This window comes from Nannobrachium achirus (genome assembly GCF_963921795.1).
Source record: "Nannobrachium achirus genome assembly, chromosome: 7".
NCBI classification, from domain to species: domain Eukaryota; kingdom Metazoa; phylum Chordata; class Actinopteri; order Myctophiformes; family Myctophidae; genus Nannobrachium; species Nannobrachium achirus.
The window spans coordinates 23396515-23415846 of NC_137816.1; the positions used below are offsets into that span (position 1 = coordinate 23396515).

Sequence of the window (19332 nt, forward strand, 5' to 3'; positions counted from 1 at the left end):
TGGCATGACCAGTGTGTGGAAATCCAACCTCCCCCGAAACACAACTTCTTTTCTGCCACTGCATGTGGAGTCCGTTCTCCTTTACAGCTGTGAATGCTGGACACTGACGCCGGCCCTACAGAAGTCCCTGGACGGGTGCTACACCAGAATGTTACATGGGCAGAACATCAAACAGGACCAACACATTACCAACAAACTGATGACTCACTAAACCATAGTTTTGTAGGGTCCGTTTTTTCCCAAGGAATGTTTCTTTGTGCAAAACAAATGCTTGCATTGGATTCAGAATCATGAACCCTAGTTACACCAACTTTAATTGGCTCCCACAAAGTTTCCCAAGGGAGTTGGGGTTTACAAAGTTCAGAGGTGATAGTACACACCTTTATGAACATATTTGTGAAGAAAGCTATTGGTTAGCATTTAGTTCCCAGATTGGTCAAAGACTTGGCCTAACTAGATAAGACTATCAACACAGAGAACTTGCAGAGTGTGATCCAACACACAGGCGTCGATCAAAAGGACGCCCTACACCTACCTATACGTCAATGTGCTAAAGAAAGACGCTGGTGTGGGGTTGGCCAGATATATGGAGAATTGAGATGACAGGAGACACCGATGGAGGGCTCGTCTGAGGACTAAGTAGAGAGACCAAGCTTTCTTCCCAAGCCACTGGCATGCCCTAACTTCAGGCCCATCGTATTATGTCCAGCCCACACACACTGGCTCCATATGCATGCCCTAATGATAATAAACCTGATGCATGCATGCAGATTATGCAGAATAGTGAGGCGGTAAATGGAATAATCAGAGGGGAAGGAATATTCAAATTGTCAGCGAATCGGGCATGATGAGAGGATACAGTCTTCCTGTTTGTAAATGCATTACTCATGCCGCTGGAGCTGTCACTTTGATTTTACCCATGGGAGAGGGAGGAGAAAAAGAGAAAGTGGCTAGGGTGGGTTGGGGGCTGTCAGGACTTCTGTTTGGCACAATCCAAAAACCAACACACTGAAAACAAACACAGACAAGAACTTTCGTGAAACATCTATCCAAATATTTGAACGTCTGCTACTCTCCCCCACCTCCATTACAAACATAGTTTGAGTCACATGTTCTCCGGTATTCTGTAGCAAAGTAAACAAGGCAAGCAATTTCATTTAAAGTCCAGCAAACCATTTAAACCCTTATACTTAGTTGACCAGATTCCCAATGGCTCTATAACGGCCCTCCCCTTTCCCTCCTGTTTTTAAACTCACGTCAAAAACTCTTTGCAGAAAATAGCTGATCTGCAAGCTCACAACGTGTCGCAATGTGCGGCATTCTTGAGCTTGCAGATCTGTTATGTTCTCCCCAGATTGGGTTCATGTGTTAAAAAAGTAGTATTACAATGATCAGTGCTTGCAAATGCATGCGTTCCTTTGTTTGTCTGGTGTGTGTCTGTCTGCGCCTCTCTGCACATCTGCGTTTCTGCGTCTCTCTCTGTCTCTCTCTCTCTCTCTCTCTCTCTCTGTCTCTCTCACTCACTCTCTCTCTCCATGCGGCCAGAAGATCCCTCTGCCTCGGGTCATGATCATGCAAAATTCGGGGGAAAAAGTCAAGACTTTTTCCTCGAGTTTTGCATGATCATGTCCGGAAGGCAGAGGGGGATCTTCTGGCTTCATTTGCATGTAAAGTGGAGTGCGCTCCTCTACGGGGGCACGAGGTGCCTCCAGACAGCCAGCACCACCTCCAGGGGCGTCACAAAGGGGGGGAAAGTGGGACTGAGTTACTAGGGCCCAAGGTGGAGGGGCAGATATACAAGCTCACAGCGCACTGCAAGCTTGTAGATCTGCTATTTTTGAAAACTCGTGAAAATGTGTGCAAATCTTTGAATATATATGTATTTTTAAGCAAACATTTGTAACTCAAACTTTCCTTCTGGGTGGGTCCCTGGAACTAAATATTTTGAGATGGGGGTCCGTGGGCAAATACATATCATTTTGGAGGTCCTTCACATGAAAAGGTTTGAGCACCACTGACATAGAAACATAGAAACATAGGTTTAAAAAAAATAAACCTTAGCAGATTTGAAACATTCAAAGACTTGCGCTGTGAGCTTGTATATCTGCTATTATTTTTCAATAGTTAAAGCACAAAATGTGAGTGAATCCTTGTACCCAGGGCCCAGAATTTGGTGCGACACCCCTGACCACCTCCCTCCCTCCCCCCCTCTCTCTCAGCCCCCCCCTAACCTGCCGGGGCGGGACCTGACAGCGCAGTGTGCAACAGCTTGAGGTCCTGTCAATCTCTTACCCCCTCCTAGCAGGGGTCAGCCGTCTGAGAGGCAGCGCCGAGGCAAGGACGAACACAGGCAACGTCTCCTCTTTAAGCCAGACAGACAGGAGAGGCAAACAGCTAAGACTAGAGAGACCGGGGAGGGGGGGGATAAGGTGGGGCGAGCTGGAGTAACAAACAACGGAAGCATAACACCGGCGCTGTGCAAACCCTCCAGCAGACGAAAGTTGAGGGAGTGCAAACAAATAAACAAGTTAGTGGGAAAAGAGACGGGCGCAGATAAACCTATAGGGGAGAGAGAGTGGCACTTTGTAGAAAAAGTCGATGTTGATGGAGGTGATGGAGGTTTGGGCAGAGCGCTGAGACCATCTTATCAGAGTTAATAAAAAGCAAGAGGGGCGGGGTGTCACCGGCTGACCCCGCCATCTCTCTCCTCATCAGCGCGGCGGGGCTCTCCAGTTTCGCGGCGAGCGGAGGCTGTGGAAGGAGGCAAGCGGCTTCGCTCCTCCGAGATGGTGTTTAGATAATGGCCATCTCCAATCATAGATAATCTGGGACTCCATCTTTTTTCTTCGCAGACAGCGCGGCGGACAAGGTCAGAGGGGCGCGGCGGCGAAGGAGGGTTGAGGAGGAGATAGCGGCTGGGACGGGGGCGGGGCTCCAGAGATGATTTACTGCAGAGATTCGCTCAGCTGCCTCCATCACCCTCCGTTAACTTTCTCATCCTGTCCTCTCTCTCTGTCTCTGTCTCTGTCTCTGTCTCTCTCTCTCTCTCTCTCTCTCTCTCTCTCTCGCTTTTTTCCATCTTCTGTCCTTTGCTCTCTCCATCAGCATCCCTCTCTAGGTCTCACTCACTCACTCTGCGTCCTCTCCCAGTGGTGTAAAGTAGCTAAGTACATTTACTTAAGTACTGTACTTAAGTGCACTTTTTAGTTATTTGTACTTTACTTGAGTACTTCCAATTTCCAATATTTTACTTCTGCTCCACTACATCTCAGATCCAAATATTGTACTTTTACTCCACTACATTTATTTGAAAACTTTAGTTACTATAGCTACTTTGTAGATATAAATTATGATATTATAAAACATACATAAACCACAGTAGCCCTATTTTATACCTTGGCAATTTGAAAATAGCAGATCTACAAGCTCACAAGAGCTTGTAGACATATTGTACTTTTACTTTTGGTACTTTAAATACATTTTGATGCCAACACTTTCGTACTTTTACTCAAGTACATTTTGAATTATAGACTTTTGCTTGTAACAGAGTACTTCTACATTGCAGTATTGATACTTTACTCAAGTAAAGAAATTCAGTAGTTTTTCCACCACTGTCCGCTCCGCCGTCTCTCTCTCCTCTCCCTTTCTCTCCCTCTCTATCATTCGCTTCATCTCACCCTCTTCTTGCAAAGGATGACGAGAGAGACAGAGAGAAACTGGGAGAGGGGGAGAGAGGGGGAGAGATCCCCACACGTGCGTACACACACACACACACAGACACACACACACAGACACACACACACAGACACACACACACACACACACACACACACACACACACACACACACACACACACACACACACACACACACACACACACACACACACACAGCACCGTTTGGATTTGAGGCAAATTGCTTGGGTTTCGAGTGTAGATATGAGACACTCTCTATTCAAGTGAGGTCCACATCAAGTGAAGTGAGCAGAGCAGCGGCCCGTGCGCTCCCATTGTCTCTCCATTTCTCCCAATTGTGAAGCAAGGCTCGTCGCTGGGATTGGTGGGAGGGGGGGTAGGGGGGAATGGGGGGGGGGGGGGCATGGTGAGGCGGTGGGTGCTGCTGTGCACATCTGATAAATGTGAAATTTGAGGGGGAGGAGCAGGGACGTGCAGAGAATGTTAGAGAGGCAGGGGCTGACATTTCTAAAAGGGCCCAATGGTAAAAAATATTGAAAATAGCAGACCTCCAAGCTCACAACGTGTCGCAACGCGACACCGCATTGTTACGCGTTGTGAGCTTAGAGGTCGGCTATTTTCAATACTTGATACCACACTAAACTGAACATAATCAGTTCAATACTGGAGATGTGGCATAACAGCTTGGATTTCTACACAGAGAGGACAATTCTTTCAACATAAGATGCTGCATTCAAGTTCAGGAGAGTTTGGACGAGGCAATTCTCTTGAATGCTGCCTTCAGGCACGGCATGGAAAGAGGACATTTGCATTTCTTTCACCATAGTGAAAACTGCATTCAGGGGCTCAAGCCCCTTTTCATGTCTATGTGTGCACGTGCCTGGGGAGGAGGAGGAGAAGGAGGTCGGGGGTGGCTGGCTGACTCACAGAACAGAAATAGATTTAAAGGCAGAGAAGCTCTCTCTCTCTCTCTCTCTCTCTCTCTCTCTCTCTCTCTCTCTCTCTCCCTCCCTTGCTCTCTCTCTCTCATCGTCCATTCTCTGTGATAATCCAAGAGAGCTGGTGGGGAGAAGGAGGAAGGGGAAGGGGAAGGGGGGTGGGGGGGAGGTGTATAAAGTAAGACATGAGTCATTCTAATAGACAGCCAGAGAATTATCTCTGTGATCCAATATAGCGCTATAGCGGCTATAGGATTATGTCCCCCGACCGTCTCCCCCCCCCCCCACTCCCCACCACCACGAACACCACCACCGCCACCAGCACGGTAATTTCCTGAGCTCCGGGTTTTACTACCAACTGCTCCTGACACCCCTTTTCCCCCTGGAGAGAGAGAGAGGGGGGAGACATCTCTGAGGGGGGGGGGGGGGGGGGGGGGGGGGAAGGGGGGCACGCTTAACCGGGGGGGGCCTCTATACCCCGGCTAATGGCTTCTAATGCCTGCGGAGGCACCTAATCGAGACCCCTGTCGCAACTTCCCCCTGACAGATAATTGCCGATGTCTCGGACGTGATAAATGTGACTCCATTCCGGAAGGTGCCAAATGTCTCCCCCTTCCACGGTTGCCGCAGAGCTACGCGGCAGGCGGGGAGGGCCCCGCTGGGAACGGCGTACCTGGTTGGCCCCTGGCCCTCTCCTCTGCTCCCACTGGAGATTAATCCCCCCCCCCCCTCCTCCCCCTCCTTCAGTCAGACCCAGCCAGGGCTGTCCGTTTCCCTTTAACCACAAGCCCGTCATAGTAAATCTCATTTCATTGTCAAGCCATGGCTGTGGTTTACTTCCTTGCCCTGTCTGCTGACTTCCTGTTGCCATTAACGCTCAATATCTCTGTTGGGGCCTGTCCACTCCGCTCTTATTTCATTCTGCACGCCGCCGCGTCCCGCCGTGTCCTCCCCTATAAGGAAGTAACTCTGGCAGGTTTTTCGCCCAAGCAGTAGCCGGCAGTGGTGGGAAAAGTACTCACATGCTTTACTTAAGTAAAAGTATCAATACTGTAATGTAGATGTACACTGTTACAAGTAAAAGTCCAGAATTCCGGAGTATGAAAGTATTGGCATCAAAAAGAACTTAAAGTACCAAAAGTAAAAGTACAAAATGTTTTGAAAATAGCAGATCTACAAGCTCGCAACACGTTGTGAGCTTGTAGATTGGCTATTTTCAAATAGCCAAGGAATAAAATAGGGTTAAAGTGGTTTATGTGTGTTTTATATTATTATAATGTATATCTGCAAGGTAGGTACTAAAGTTTTCAAATAAATATAGGAGTAAAAGTACAAAATTTGGATCGGAGATGTAGTGTAGTAGAAGTAAAAGTATTGGAAATTGGAAATACTCAAGTAAAGTACAAACACCTCAAAACTGTACTTAAGTAAATGTACTTAGTTACTTTACACCACTGGTAGCCGGGCCCTCCAAAAAAAAACTAAAAGAAAAAAACTGTCCTCAGTATTTCATTCACACCGTCTGTTCCTGTCCCTTTCACCCCCTCTAAAGAAAGAAAGAGTAGTAATTGATATCGGGGCCCATCCATCCTGGACTCTTAAGCCCCGGGATCCAATTTATCTCCGCGAGAAATGCAGACTGGCTCACGCCCAGGCCTTGTCGGTCAGACTTTGCCCGTTTTCCGATGGCCGTTAATTAAAGTGACACTGTGGCAGAAAATAAAATCTAAATGTGATTGTGCGTGTATGTGTCTGCACATGTAGGTTTGTGTGTGAGTGTGCGTGTGTTTGTGTGTATGTGGGTGTGCGTTAGTGTGTGTGTGTGTGTGTGTGTGTGTGTGTGTGTGTGTGTGTGTGTGTGTGTGTGTGTGTGTGTGTGTGTGTGTGTGTGTGTGTGTGTGTGTGTGTGTGTGTGTGTGTGTGTGTGTGTGTGTATGCATGCACTTGTGTGCGTGTTTGACAGAACCCGTGCGTGTGTGTCTGCGAGAGCAGTGAGAATTGCTGTCTCATTCACACTTTGACCAGCGTAAATCAGCCTAAGCAGCCCAGGCCTTAACTGAGGCCCCGGCTCGATGTAAATCACCCCTGCTGAAATACAGGCACCATGTAGACACAGACTGCTTCCAATTAGATCTTATTCTGCCCATGTAAATCTCTAACTGGCTTAATCTGCATTAGCCCCAATGATGTTAGTCACAAATGGCTTTGGAATGATCTAGTCAATCACGCTGTCATTCAGACTATACAGCCCGGGGGGGGGGGGGGGGGGAGGATGGGTCTCTGCAAGTGCAGCAAGCGCAGACTCTGTTGTTGGCCACTTTAACCACAAGAACCCTAGGGTCCCCTATTCTGGTCATGTCAAAACTATTGTACACTCCTTCAAAACATTTGCACACTCTCATAGTTAAGGGAGTCCTTGCAAATAAAACATTTGAGAACCACTACTAGTGGACTAAATGTGCCATAGTGTCATAGTAAATCAGAGTGTTCTGAAGGAAACCTAGAGACTTGACATTCAGTAATTGGGTATTATGATATGATCACAATAAGAACCAAATGGAGCCTTACATAACCCATTTGGTTCCATTTGGTACAATTGCAAGGGTCAATTTAGCTTTTAGGTCTGCTATCCCATGTGCTTTATTGTAGAGGGGTAAAAGTGTAGAACCCTGAGGGGTCCCAGGTCAACATTGCTGTACAAAGTATAGCTAAAATTAACTGACCACCAAGCTCACAATGTGCCAACTTGTAATATGTGAAAACATATTTTTACCATTTTGCTGACAAATATCACCTATGACAAGTGGTATTTCGCCGCAAATCCTCAAATATCATACATATCAATTGCATATGCATGAAACTGTATTACACAGAAAAAACATATGGAAACTATACTAATTTAGCAAAGGATAAGGATAATATAGATAATATGAGGTGCTTAGGGCTCAGGTTTGATGCTTCCGAGGCCTAACATTACACACCTCTATATGCACATGCTGCTACACTCAAAGGACCACAATGGTAATAAGCTTCCTAGCTTTGCTGTGATTTATCCATTTGACAGACAAATACTGCATTGTTTTTACACATGTGCATTTTGTCAATAAATCAGTCAGTCAGTCAGTCAGTCAGACAGTCAGTGAGTCAGGCAATCGATCAATCAATCAATCAATCAATCAATCAATCAATCAATCAATCAATCAAAGTCTTCCAATCTAAAGCACGTCCGAATCCGGTCTCTAAAGTGAATCAGAAAATAATGGAGAGACAGTGGGAGATATTGCACAGGAAGAGGGTGGGGAGGCTGGCTTGTTTTGAAACTCAGTGTTTTGTCGGTAGGGGCGGCATATCACACAGTCCACCTTTAAAGGGGTACTGTCACCTAAAGGGGTTGAGGGGCAGATTACACTGTGACATGAGCTATTCTGAAAACGGTCTGAAACAGTCTGAAGCTCATGTCACAGTGTAATCTCCCCCTCGCCCCCCAACAACAGCTGACTAGTACAGTAACAGACAATTAATTTGATTGGCTTATAATTGCGCATCCCCACAATGACATCATAAAAATATTAACTTGTTTTTTAAGATGATTCTTAAAGTGACAGTAACCCTTTGACTAAGTGAACTTCCATTATTAACCATTTAGACCTGTTTAACCTATTCTGTAAGTCTTTATACATTTCAATCCGGGACAACGTCTGTGTCATTTTAGATGTTGCTGTATGTGTGTTACAGTACAAGTCGGAAAAAGGAACACCAATCTCAGCCAGCACTCCCACATCGGTCCCATATGGGTACATGGTGGGCTACTTGGGTACCACGTGGGCATGGGCTTGAACTGGGCAAATTACGAGGGTCCCACATGGGCTACATGTGGGCTAACTGGGCATGGGTTGGAAGTGGGCTGGCCCACTTGGTTCCCGCATGGGCTACATGTGGGCTAACTAGGCTTGGGATGGACGTGGGCTGGCCCACATGGTTTCTGCATGGGCTACATGTTGGCTAACTGGGCATGGGATGGATGTGGGCTGGCCCATGTGGTTCCCACATGGGCTACATGTTTAGAGGTTTACAGGTGCTGTAACATATAACGCAATGTTATTTGTAAAACAAAGAAAATGTTAAATGTAATACAAATGGGACGTTTTCCAGAGAACTCTATAAGGACTTAGAAATTGCGGTACGGTAGGAACTTGTAGGGACTTTGTATGATATTTAAAACATTCAGAGAGTACAGTATCTTACACTATACATTTAGCAGTAGAATTGTTTTGCTGCTTCAGTTTTTTGCCCCTAATTTGCTGAGGAGTCATTTGCAGATTAAACAAATAGCGGTTTCAATTTGCATGTGATTTGTTTAAATTCCTTGAACAAAAGTATCTGTCCATGAACCCCAGTTCAAAAGCTGTCTGTAATTATACCTTAATTACAGGCAGTTTGTGTGTGTGTGTGTGTGTGTGTGTGTGTGTGTGTGTGTGTGTGTGTGTGTGTGTGTGTGTGTGTGTGTGTGTGTGTGTGTGTGTGTGTGTGTGTGTGTGTGTGTGTGTGTGTGTGTGTGTGTGTGTGTGTGTGCCTGCCTGTTTGAGTATTAACTATTGTTTTTTGCTTTTTTTTTTAGCTTGTGTGGAAACAGTGCGTGTGTGTGTCTGTCTAATGTAGGCTACTGTTCCTCTCTCTCTCTCTCTCTCTCTCTCTCTCTCTCTCCATACCTCTGCTCCATCACGTTGACAGCATGTATCAGTCTCTCCATGTCTCTCTCTTACCTCCTACTCTTTCATTTCTCCTCCCTTGTTCCCTCCTCCTCCATAGCTCCATCTGTTGCTGTATTTCTGGCATCTCTCTCTCTCTCTCTCTCTCTCTCTCTCTCTCTCTCTCTCTGTATGTCTGTGTGTCTCATCTTTGAAGGAGTCTCAGTGACAGGCCCTGTGCTGTCACAGATGGGGAGTCAATAGAAACAAGTGACCTATATTAAACCTACTCTACTGTCTCTCTGTGACTCCACTGAGAGAAGCAAGTTAAGAGCTGTGGAGGTGTGGAGGTGTGTGTGTGTGCGTGCGTGCGTGCGTGTGTGCGTGCGCGTTTGCGTGCGCGCGCACACACACACACACACACACACACACACACACGTGCACACACTGTGTGTATATGTCTGGGCGCAGTGTGTGACCATACTGTGAGATAGATGAGTGTTAAATTATGTGAATGTGAATTTTGTCCATGTATGGTATGTGTGCGTTTGTAATGTATTCTAAGTGAATGGGTGCATATGAGTCTGTGTGTGTGTGTGTGCGTGGGGCATGTGTGTGTGTGTGTGTGTGTGTGTGTGTGTGTGTGTGTGTGTGTGTGTGTGTGTGTGTGTGTGTGTGTGTGCGTGCGTGCGTGCGTGCATGCGTGCGTGTGTGTGTGTGAGTGAGAGAGAGAGTGGGACCAGGAGAAGGTTAATTACCTCCTCGTCCTTCGCTGTCGGCTGGCTTCACCTGGATGGGCCGGTTCATCTGGACACAGAGAGAGAGAGAGAGAGAGAGAGAGAGAGAGAGAGAGAGAGAGAGAGAGAGAGAGAGAGAGAGAGAGAGAGGAAATCCCAGGTTAGCATGGACAGAAAGGGACAACCGCAGACAAGCTAGGGTTCGGGGAGGCGAGTGTGTGTGTGTGGGGGGGGGGGGGGGACACCGCCTGTGGAGTTCACATGCTCAGTGTGTCCCACTCTGCAGGTGAAATAAACAACAACAACAACAACAACAACAGAAAAGGCGACGCTAGCGATCCCGGCGGTAAAGAGATGAATCCGTACGACGCCAGAGCGTTTAATTAATCCAGTGGCACCGCCCCCGGGGACGCTCTGAATTCCCCTCACAGTTCAGCAGAATTAGCACTTTCCAATGACGGAGCCACACTGGGGTGTCAGATGGCAACGGAGAGATTAATGCCATTACATCAGCCACTCCCCAGCCCCCGCGGGGAGAGGTCCACCCTGGCCAGACCTCCTCTCTCTCTCTCTCTCTCCAGGCTGCTGGCTCCCAGGCTCCTGGGCTCCAGACTCCCGGCCCCCTGTCACCAGCACTATGTCCTGCCTCATCCCTGACCCCGTTACACTCTCCCCTCTTTATCTGTCTCACTTCCCTCCGCCCCGTCCGTCCCTCCTTCCGCACCTCCATGCGCCACTCTCCACCACCACCACCCCCACCACCCTGTCCCCCGTCCCCCATTACCCAACAAACCCTTTTAAGAGTCGTGACCAATATGCCGCCGGCACGGCCGGCCAAGACATCTCCCACCTCCCCCTCCCCTCCTCTCCCCTCCCCCGCCCTGCCCAGCCCTGCCCCGGCCTCCTCCAGTCTGCCAGCCTATTGAAAGCCACAGAGACAAGTGTTGGCCGTGAAAGCTGGCTGGCGAAAGGTTAACAGTAGCCGATCGATAAACAACCTCTGAACATCCATTTCAGACCGAGGTGAAAGCAAAGCATCAGCAAGTGTACATAAAAAAGAAAAGAAAATCCTTTTTTTAGAAACTGCCTGCCATGAATCAAAAAAAAAGAAGAAAAAAATACTCTCCCAGCTCCTTTCTGTATCTTGGTCACAAAGAAACTTTGGTTCCTTCTGCTTCACCCTCCACGGAGGAAACCACTTATACTTTGATGTACAACAAATGTAGCAGCTTTGATGTAGCAAAAATAGATGTCCTTCAAGCTTTTTATTTGTTGACTTTTTCTTCTTTTTTAACTTGGTCATTTTTCGTCGTATAATGACACGTCTGTGGTGACCCTGCAGCCTTTAATGGTTAGGGTGCATTCCACATGGGCACAAGATGCCTTCCTATGTGTCTCCGCTTAAATCAATGAGTCACTTGTGATAGGGAGCTCAGGGAAATATTTGGCGCCACTCATTACATATTTGCTCACTGCGTACCATTAGTTGGGCGTGAGGTGGCTTATCTAATTAATATTGATGTTTGTTGTATATATACAACTGCAGATAACCACTCCTACATTTTAGAAAACACTACATTTTATATTTCTTTTCATATACTGAATTCTGATAAAACAAATAAAGAGGCGGGGTTTCTCGCTCCTTTAAGCATGATTTATACTTAGTTGCATGCTGGTGTTGCATGCAGTAAATAGCAGATAAACAAGTTTGTAGATCTGCTATTTACTGGGCACAACACTGGCACGCAACTAAGTATAACTGAGGCTGGACGGGACTGTTAGCTGTGTGTCATTCATTCCCCTGCTTTCTGTCCGCCTCTCCTGTATCTCTGCCACTGTCACTGCCCAAATAAAGCAGAAATGCAGAACAAAATAATCTATAATGACATGCCCAAAAATAGGGACACCAGGTTGAAAGCGGTTAACATAAGAATTCCACACAACAATATATCTTTTTCTTGTCGTTGTTTCCCCTTCGTGAAAAGTGCTAGCTACTGTAGGTTGCCCACGCACGTTGCACTGGCATCATTGTCTCTCACTACCCTTTCACTATCACCTTCCGCGGCCAGTGGGGAAGCTATCTCTCTCTCTCCAACTAGGCCACGAGGACACCACCGATGTGTGAGCGGGCGGGTGGATGGCACAGAGCGCTGCCCACTCGGATCAGTCAACCAGGGGCCACGCGGCCGGGTGAAAGAGGGGGCCCCCGCCGGCGATACAGCACTTGACAGCAGTTGACAGGAGCACGGACAGTGGCCAAATATGGATGCGGGGACTGGTGGTGGGCGTGCGGGGACAATGTGTATACTCGGTGACACCTCCCCGGGATGGAATGTACACAAGTGGCAATATGTTGTGACATCGGATCAAAGCTTGGAAAGGAGAGGCACACAAACACACAGAGGCAGGCGGGCTACAGTATAGTCTTCTACGCGCACGCACACGCACACGCACACGCACCCACACGCACGCACGCACACACACACACACACACACACACACACACACACACACACACACACACACACACACACACACACACACACACACACACACACACAAAGTAAACAGACACAGAGATATACTGACACGCAGATGTGCAAATAACCATCTACACGTGTGTGCGACTGTGTACGCACACACACAGATAGATATCGTCATTGTCGGGTGGAAACCTTGTATGTCCAAAGCATTTTTTTTGTATTTATCATTTTAAAAAATGATTTAAACTCGTGAAAACAGACGATCTACAGGCGTTGTGTGCTTGTAGATCTGCTGTTTTCACTACTTTTGTGCAACGGACTTGTATGGTGAAGCAGGGCTTTACTTTGCGGAAAAAATTACAAATTTGAAACTTGGAGATACGAGGTTTCTGCCCGACAGTGACGATATACAGACACGCCTATACCAAAATGTACACACGCACAGACACACACGGCACGCGCACAATCACACGCACGCACGCACGCACGCACGCACGCACGCACGCACGCACGCACGCACGCACGCACGCACGCACGCACGCACACACACACACACACACACACACACACAGAAAGAGAGAGAGAGAGAGGGAGGGAGTGAAAGAGATAGAGAGAGATGTCCACCCTGATATTAACGCTAACTGACATGTAAACACTTTGTGGCAATGAAGTAAATATACATCATCTATTATTGCCTCGTCCCGAGGCTCTTGTCAGAGATAGCATATGACTTTGGCAGCGCGTTGGCGCTAACAGACACACAGAAGAAACGGCCAGACCATTTCCACTCCACTCTGTGCATGAGGGTCACAGGTTCAGTCCGTGCAGTCTGCCCAGTGTGTGCTGTGCTGTGCTGTGCCGTGCGTGCTCTGACAAAGTGTCCTTGAGTCAGACACCTGCGCCACACTGGCCCATCGCAATGTCTGGATACAGCTGTCACAAATGCCTAAAATGCAAGGTTCAAACTGATTGGGGGAGGAGGGGGGGGGGGGGGGGGGGGGAGTCCATGTCCCTGCTTTTCATTTCTTCCCCTCTGGTCAATCTTTTCTCTTTTTTTTTCATGGTGGGCGGGGATATATTTTGTCCCTGGTTCTTGTTAGACTGAATTAAAAACACACATTTCTTTTGGGATATAGACTGATATTATGTTTAATAATATCCCAATTTAACTATTTCAATGACAATGTAACGTTAACCACGTTAACCCTATAGCTTCACTATTTTGGGCAGATTGATTACATTCTGTCCACGTTTTTCCTTTTTTTTAAAGATATGTTTTTGGGCTTTTATGCCTTTATTGATAGGACAGTGGACTGACAGGAAACGGGGAGAGAGATGGGGAGTGACACGCAGCAAAGGTAGTCTGGATCGGGACTCGAACCAGCGACACGCTGTCAGGCTTCACTGAGCCTATGTGGTATGTGTCTGGACCGGTAGGCCAGCAGGCCTCGCCATGTTTTTCATTTTTAAATAAAAAACGAGCAACTATTTGCCAGTTGCTGCACAAACTTTTTTCTCTTTCATCTTCTTCCAAAACAACCCCTGCAAAAAAAATGTAACAGTTTTGCTTTTGGTGCCACAATCTGACACCCTTTCCAACTGGGCCAAGCAAAGATTACTAATTGTTGTTTTACAACAGCAGGAAGATGAAGATGAAGGCAGAGGAAGACCATGGTTCTTCTCTGGGGGAAGTGGAAGTCCAGATGTTAGGGCTACAGCTATTATCTCATCTGGTGGTGGGCAGAGAGAGATGAGCTGCAGGGGCGTCACAAGGTGGGGGGGGGGGGGGGGGGGACGTGGGACTGAGTTACTAGGGCCCAAGGTGGAGGGGCCTTAATTATGTTATACTTTAGCTATTGAAAAATAGCAGCTATACAAGCTCACAGCGCGGCACCGAGTGCCGCGCTGCGAGCTTGTAGATCTGCTATTTTTGAAAAGTCGTGAAAATGTGTGCAAATCTTTGAATATATGTATTTTTTAAGCGAACATTTGTAACTCAAATTCTGCTTCTGGGGGGGTCCCTGGAACTAAATATTTTGAGATGGGGGTCAGTGGCCAAATACATATCATTTTGAGGGTCCTTCACATGAAAAGGTTTGAGCACCACTGACATAGGTTTTTTCAAAAAACCTTAGAAGGTTTTCAGTAAGCTTGTATAGCTGCTATTTTTCAATTAGTTAAAGCACAAAATGTGAGTGAATCCTTGTACCCAGGGCTCATGATTTGGTGCGACACCCCTGTGTGAAATCTTACTATGATTACCTTTACACTTTTTTAAACCATGTTGCTCCGAATTATGCACAGTATAGTTGTTTTTCCCCTCCTCAAATGTATACTGTGTGAAGATTTTCTGTGATTATGTTTACATCGTTTGAAATGATGTGTCATCGATTCAGATTTTATGCTCTGAATTACGCCGACGGCTCCTGCTCAGGGACATACCGTAAACAGCTATGTAAACTCGCTTAGAGCTATTTCAAATGCAATATTTATTGTGCTTTATGCCTGTCAAATGGAATAATCAAACTAACTAGACATTGGAGCTTGTTGTTTCTAGTGACAGCTGACTGAAGCTAAGAGAGAAATGAAATACTTTTATGTATTATTTTTAAATATTAGGTTTTTTATGTATGAAAAGGGGGATATTTAGCAGTCAGATAATGCTGATGGTCTACCATGCAGACATTGCAGAGAGCAGCATTACATACTGTACATGTACAGTATGTGCATGCGTGCTTGTGTTTATTACTCTGCATGCGTGGGTAATAAGACGCCTCACAGAAGGCAGTTAAGGTCGTCTGAGGTCCCCTGGTCCCCATGCAGTGATCAGTCAGTCTACAGGTCTTAAATGGCAACGATTGGCCAGGAAGACGCTCCATCAGTAGCTTCTGAGTCGCCGCAGCAACAGGAGTCATTAGACCGGCCCAGACTGTAACTTGGAGGTTGCCAGGCAACCAAGTGGTGGAGGTCAGAAAGCAGGCAGGCTGGTAGCCAAACCAATTGGCACTGCTTTCTTCTTCCAAATCCTCCTCCTGTTTGTTCTTTATTGGACCAGTGAGGTCAGAGCCATGGCTGGAAGCACTCAGACTTTGGACTTAAAAGGTCCAAAGTACCAATACCGCAGTGTAGCAAATCCTGCATTCAAAATCTTACTAAGGTCAAAGTACTAGCTAGTATTAGCGTAAAAAAGAAAATAGTTAGTCAATACTAATAGTACAATGCAGAATGCCAATTTCATGTTTCAAAATCATGTTACTGGACTATAACCTAAGCCCTATCCCTGACTATTTCAAAATTAGCCGATGTACTGTACAAGCTAAAGTTACAACCTTATAGTCTGGCAATTTAAAAAAAGGGGGGAGAAAAGAAAAGAAGAATTGATTATAATTTGATCAAATCAATAAGTAACTAATGCTGTCAAATAAATATAGTGGAAAAAAAACTACAATATTTGCCTATGAGTAGAGTAGAAGTGTAAAGTAAAGTAAAAGTGCCATGACAAAGTACAAAGTACAGTACATGAGAAATGTACACCATTGGCCATAGCAGCATTTTCTCAACATCCACCTTCCAGCATGTCCCAATTTCCTGTCCTCTTTTATCGAGTGTGACCATGAATTTTCAGAGCTGAGAGTCTGGAGCGACCTCTGCCGAGCTTCATGTCAGTCCTGTGCATTGTGTGTGTGTGTCCATACCGGTATTTCATCTTTTTAAAATGTATATATCTACAAATTTCAAACTATGTAAAATTCAGGAATCTACAAGCTCGCAAACATGTCGCGTCGGGTGCATGCGATGCAGATTTTAAAAAGAAGAACAGAAGTTTTTATTTCATTTTCTAGTTTTTACAATTCGCTGAAAAAGTTTTGGACATATCTCTTTCTGCCTGACAGCAACCACGTAACCGAGGGCAATAGTGACTCAGCAGGCACTTTAAAATCACAAACACATCATTTCACTACACACAGATGAAAGTGTCTTTCTCCGCACGCACACTCGCTGCGCAAACTCTTCAAATTCACTTTACCCTTTATCCCTCTCATCCCCTCTCCGCGTGCACACTCTGAGCACAAGGGAGACGAGACATGTTATAGCAGCACTTGTGCGCTGTGTGCGTCCGTGTGTGACGTGCGCACACACACACACACAGGCACGCGCAAAAAGAGTCTTGGGGCTCAATAACAGCAGGTGGCTTAGGTGACATTTTAATCCCTTATTACTGAGTGCAGGATTAGCCGGCAGATCAAGGCAGAGTTAATTATATGAATTCATCAGAGGTTGGGTGAGGAGGCAGGCTGCTCTGCCCCTGGGGCCAGGACCTACACGCGCAGACAGACATTCGCACCGCGGCGCACACACACACACACACACACACACACACACACACTCACGTACGTGCGCGTGCACAGGAGGGAAGACAAGTGTCATTCTGTCTATCTAAAGGAGCCAGGGCGTCCCAGTGCTAGCGCTGGTGGCAGAGGTAAGATAACACGGTACAGTATAGAGGGCCTCCAGAGACCCTGGAAGATAAATGACACACGCTCCTCCACCCGTCGGCCTGCCTGCCTGCACCAAATGAACTGCACACACCAGAGGAAGACTACAGGCGCTCTCATCCATGATGCACGTGAGGCCGCTGCAGCTATAGGCTGGAAAAGAGTTCACCGCAACGCACGCACGCACGCACGCACGCACGCACGCACGCATGCACGCACAGCGCACACACACACACACACACACACACACACACACACACATACACACACACACACACGCATGCATCCCTCTCCTTCCCTTGCCTTGGCTTGCTTTATCTTTGTCTCTCCCTGCCCCCTTGGCCTCCAAAACCAATATGCTTCCCACCACAGCCCCTTAAGGGTTGATCAATGCTGACAAATAGGCAGCTCATGCTGTCTTGCCCGGGAACTCACAGCTCTGTGCCTGTGTGCTGCTGCAAGCCGGAGAGGCCATCTCTCTCTCTCTCTCTCTCTCTCTCTCTCTCTCTCTCTCTCTCCTCTGTCTTCTGTCCTTCCCTTACCCCTATCTCCCTCTATTTTGCTCTCTTTCTCCTTGTGTACCTCTCCCTCACTCTATGCCTTTCACCCTCCCCACACTATCCTCTTCTCTCTCTCTCTCTCTCTCACTGTCTCTCTCTCTCTCTCTCTCTCTCTCTCTCTCTCTCTCTCTCTCTCTCTCTCTCTCTCTCTCATCATGCTCTCACTCCTTTGCGCTCTGTTTTCCTCCTCCCTCATGCTCTATTTTCCTTTGGTCTATATGTTTTTTTTTCTCCCCCTCCTCCTGCTTCTTCTGTTTTTTTTTAATCTCCGGGGGCTGATCTATATTCTTCATTCTGTTATGATGAATCAAACTTAGCCGGAGTCACGGAGGGCTGGAAAACCAACAGCGTGGAAGAGAGAAGCCTGTTTACATTTTACAGCAACCAGTCTGCGCACACACAAGTCTGTTTGTGTGAGCACACGTGCGTATGTGTGCGTATGTGCCGTGTGTGCGTGTGCGTGTGCGTGTGTGTGTGTGTGTGCCGTGTGCGCATGTGTGTGTGTTACTATACATGTGAGGACCAGAAGTATAGTAGAAAATGTTTTTTTTAGAGTTATGTTCACTATTAAAAAAAGATTCAGGTTGTAGCTGTAGGTTTAGGATTAGACACTTAGAAGTTATGGATCCCAGATAGAGTTGTGCACCAGTGTCTTGCACCCAAAAATAGACAACATTCAAGCACATTGTGGTCTTGTAGATTGGTTATTTTTCGGCTTCAGATTTACCGTGGAAATGTCCCCAAATGGTTTTAAAATGGCATTGATGAAATTGTTTGTCCCAAAGTGTTGATGTCCTCACAAGTACAGTAACACAAACATGCATGCGTGTGCGTGCGTGCGCGCGCGCGTGCATGCGTGCGTAGCGTGCGTGTGTGCGTGTGTGTGCGTGTATGTATGTGTGTGTGTGCGTGTGTGTGATTGATGGCAGCGCAGGGCCGAGTGGGACGAGGACAGCGCTGGCCCTGAAGCAGGCCTGTGATGTGAATGCCACCGGCCGCCATGCCGTGTCTGAAGGTCCACTCTAAACACATGAGGAATGATCTGCCTGCCCCGCATGTGGAGCCATGACCAATACTAAACATTCACACCCACAACCCAACCACATCAACCACATCAACCACATCCTTGTCTTTGTCTCTGGGGGCACCATGCACATCCTTTTTTGTGTGTATCATGTTTGGCGTAGAGCAGGGGTTCTCAAACCTTTTTAGGCTGTGACCCCCCCAAATAAACATATATGAACTGGGGACCCCCACCCTGACAAGCACTTGGAATTGTAGGTATTACATTTTAAGGACAACTTTAGTTTTTTTTTTTTTACAACAAGGGTTCATATTTTAGATTGTAATTAGAGGAAAGAAAAGATAAGTGTTAAATGTTTTCATTTTCTGCTTTCTATCGTTTTAGCCAATTTAACAAGTTAGAGTTCAGTGGTTGGGGGCATGCGTGCATGTGGCAAATATGTCTTTTTAGACACAATGAGCGGACAAATTCTTTACAACACTAACCATGAAAGGAACCCATGTGGTGCATATAGGGGGCTTATTGTGTCTAAAAATACATATTTAGCCACTTAAACGCATGCCCCATCACTGAAATCAAACTTGCTAAATTGGCTAAAACGATAGAAAGAAGTAAATGAAAACATTTCTAACACTATTTTTTTCTTTTCTCTAATTACAATCTAAAATATGTTTTGTTTTGTAAAAAAACAAAGTTGTCCTTTAATGTGAC

General features: G+C 46.6%; 1 protein-coding gene across 11 annotated transcripts in view; it reads right to left on the bottom strand.

Moving 5' to 3' along the window:
• Positions 1-19332, bottom strand: part of celf6 (CUGBP Elav-like family member 6) — a gene marked incomplete at both ends in the record, with an annotated part of 277850 nt that overhangs the window by 86278 nt on the left and 172240 nt on the right. For all 11 annotated transcript variants that reach the window (XM_080730449.1, XM_080730447.1, XM_080730443.1 and 8 more), the window contains one exon: positions 10080-10128. In XM_080730449.1, the coding sequence (XP_080586575.1) occupies positions 10080-10128 (49 nt within the window). The remainder of the gene's footprint in view (positions 1-10079; positions 10129-19332) is intronic.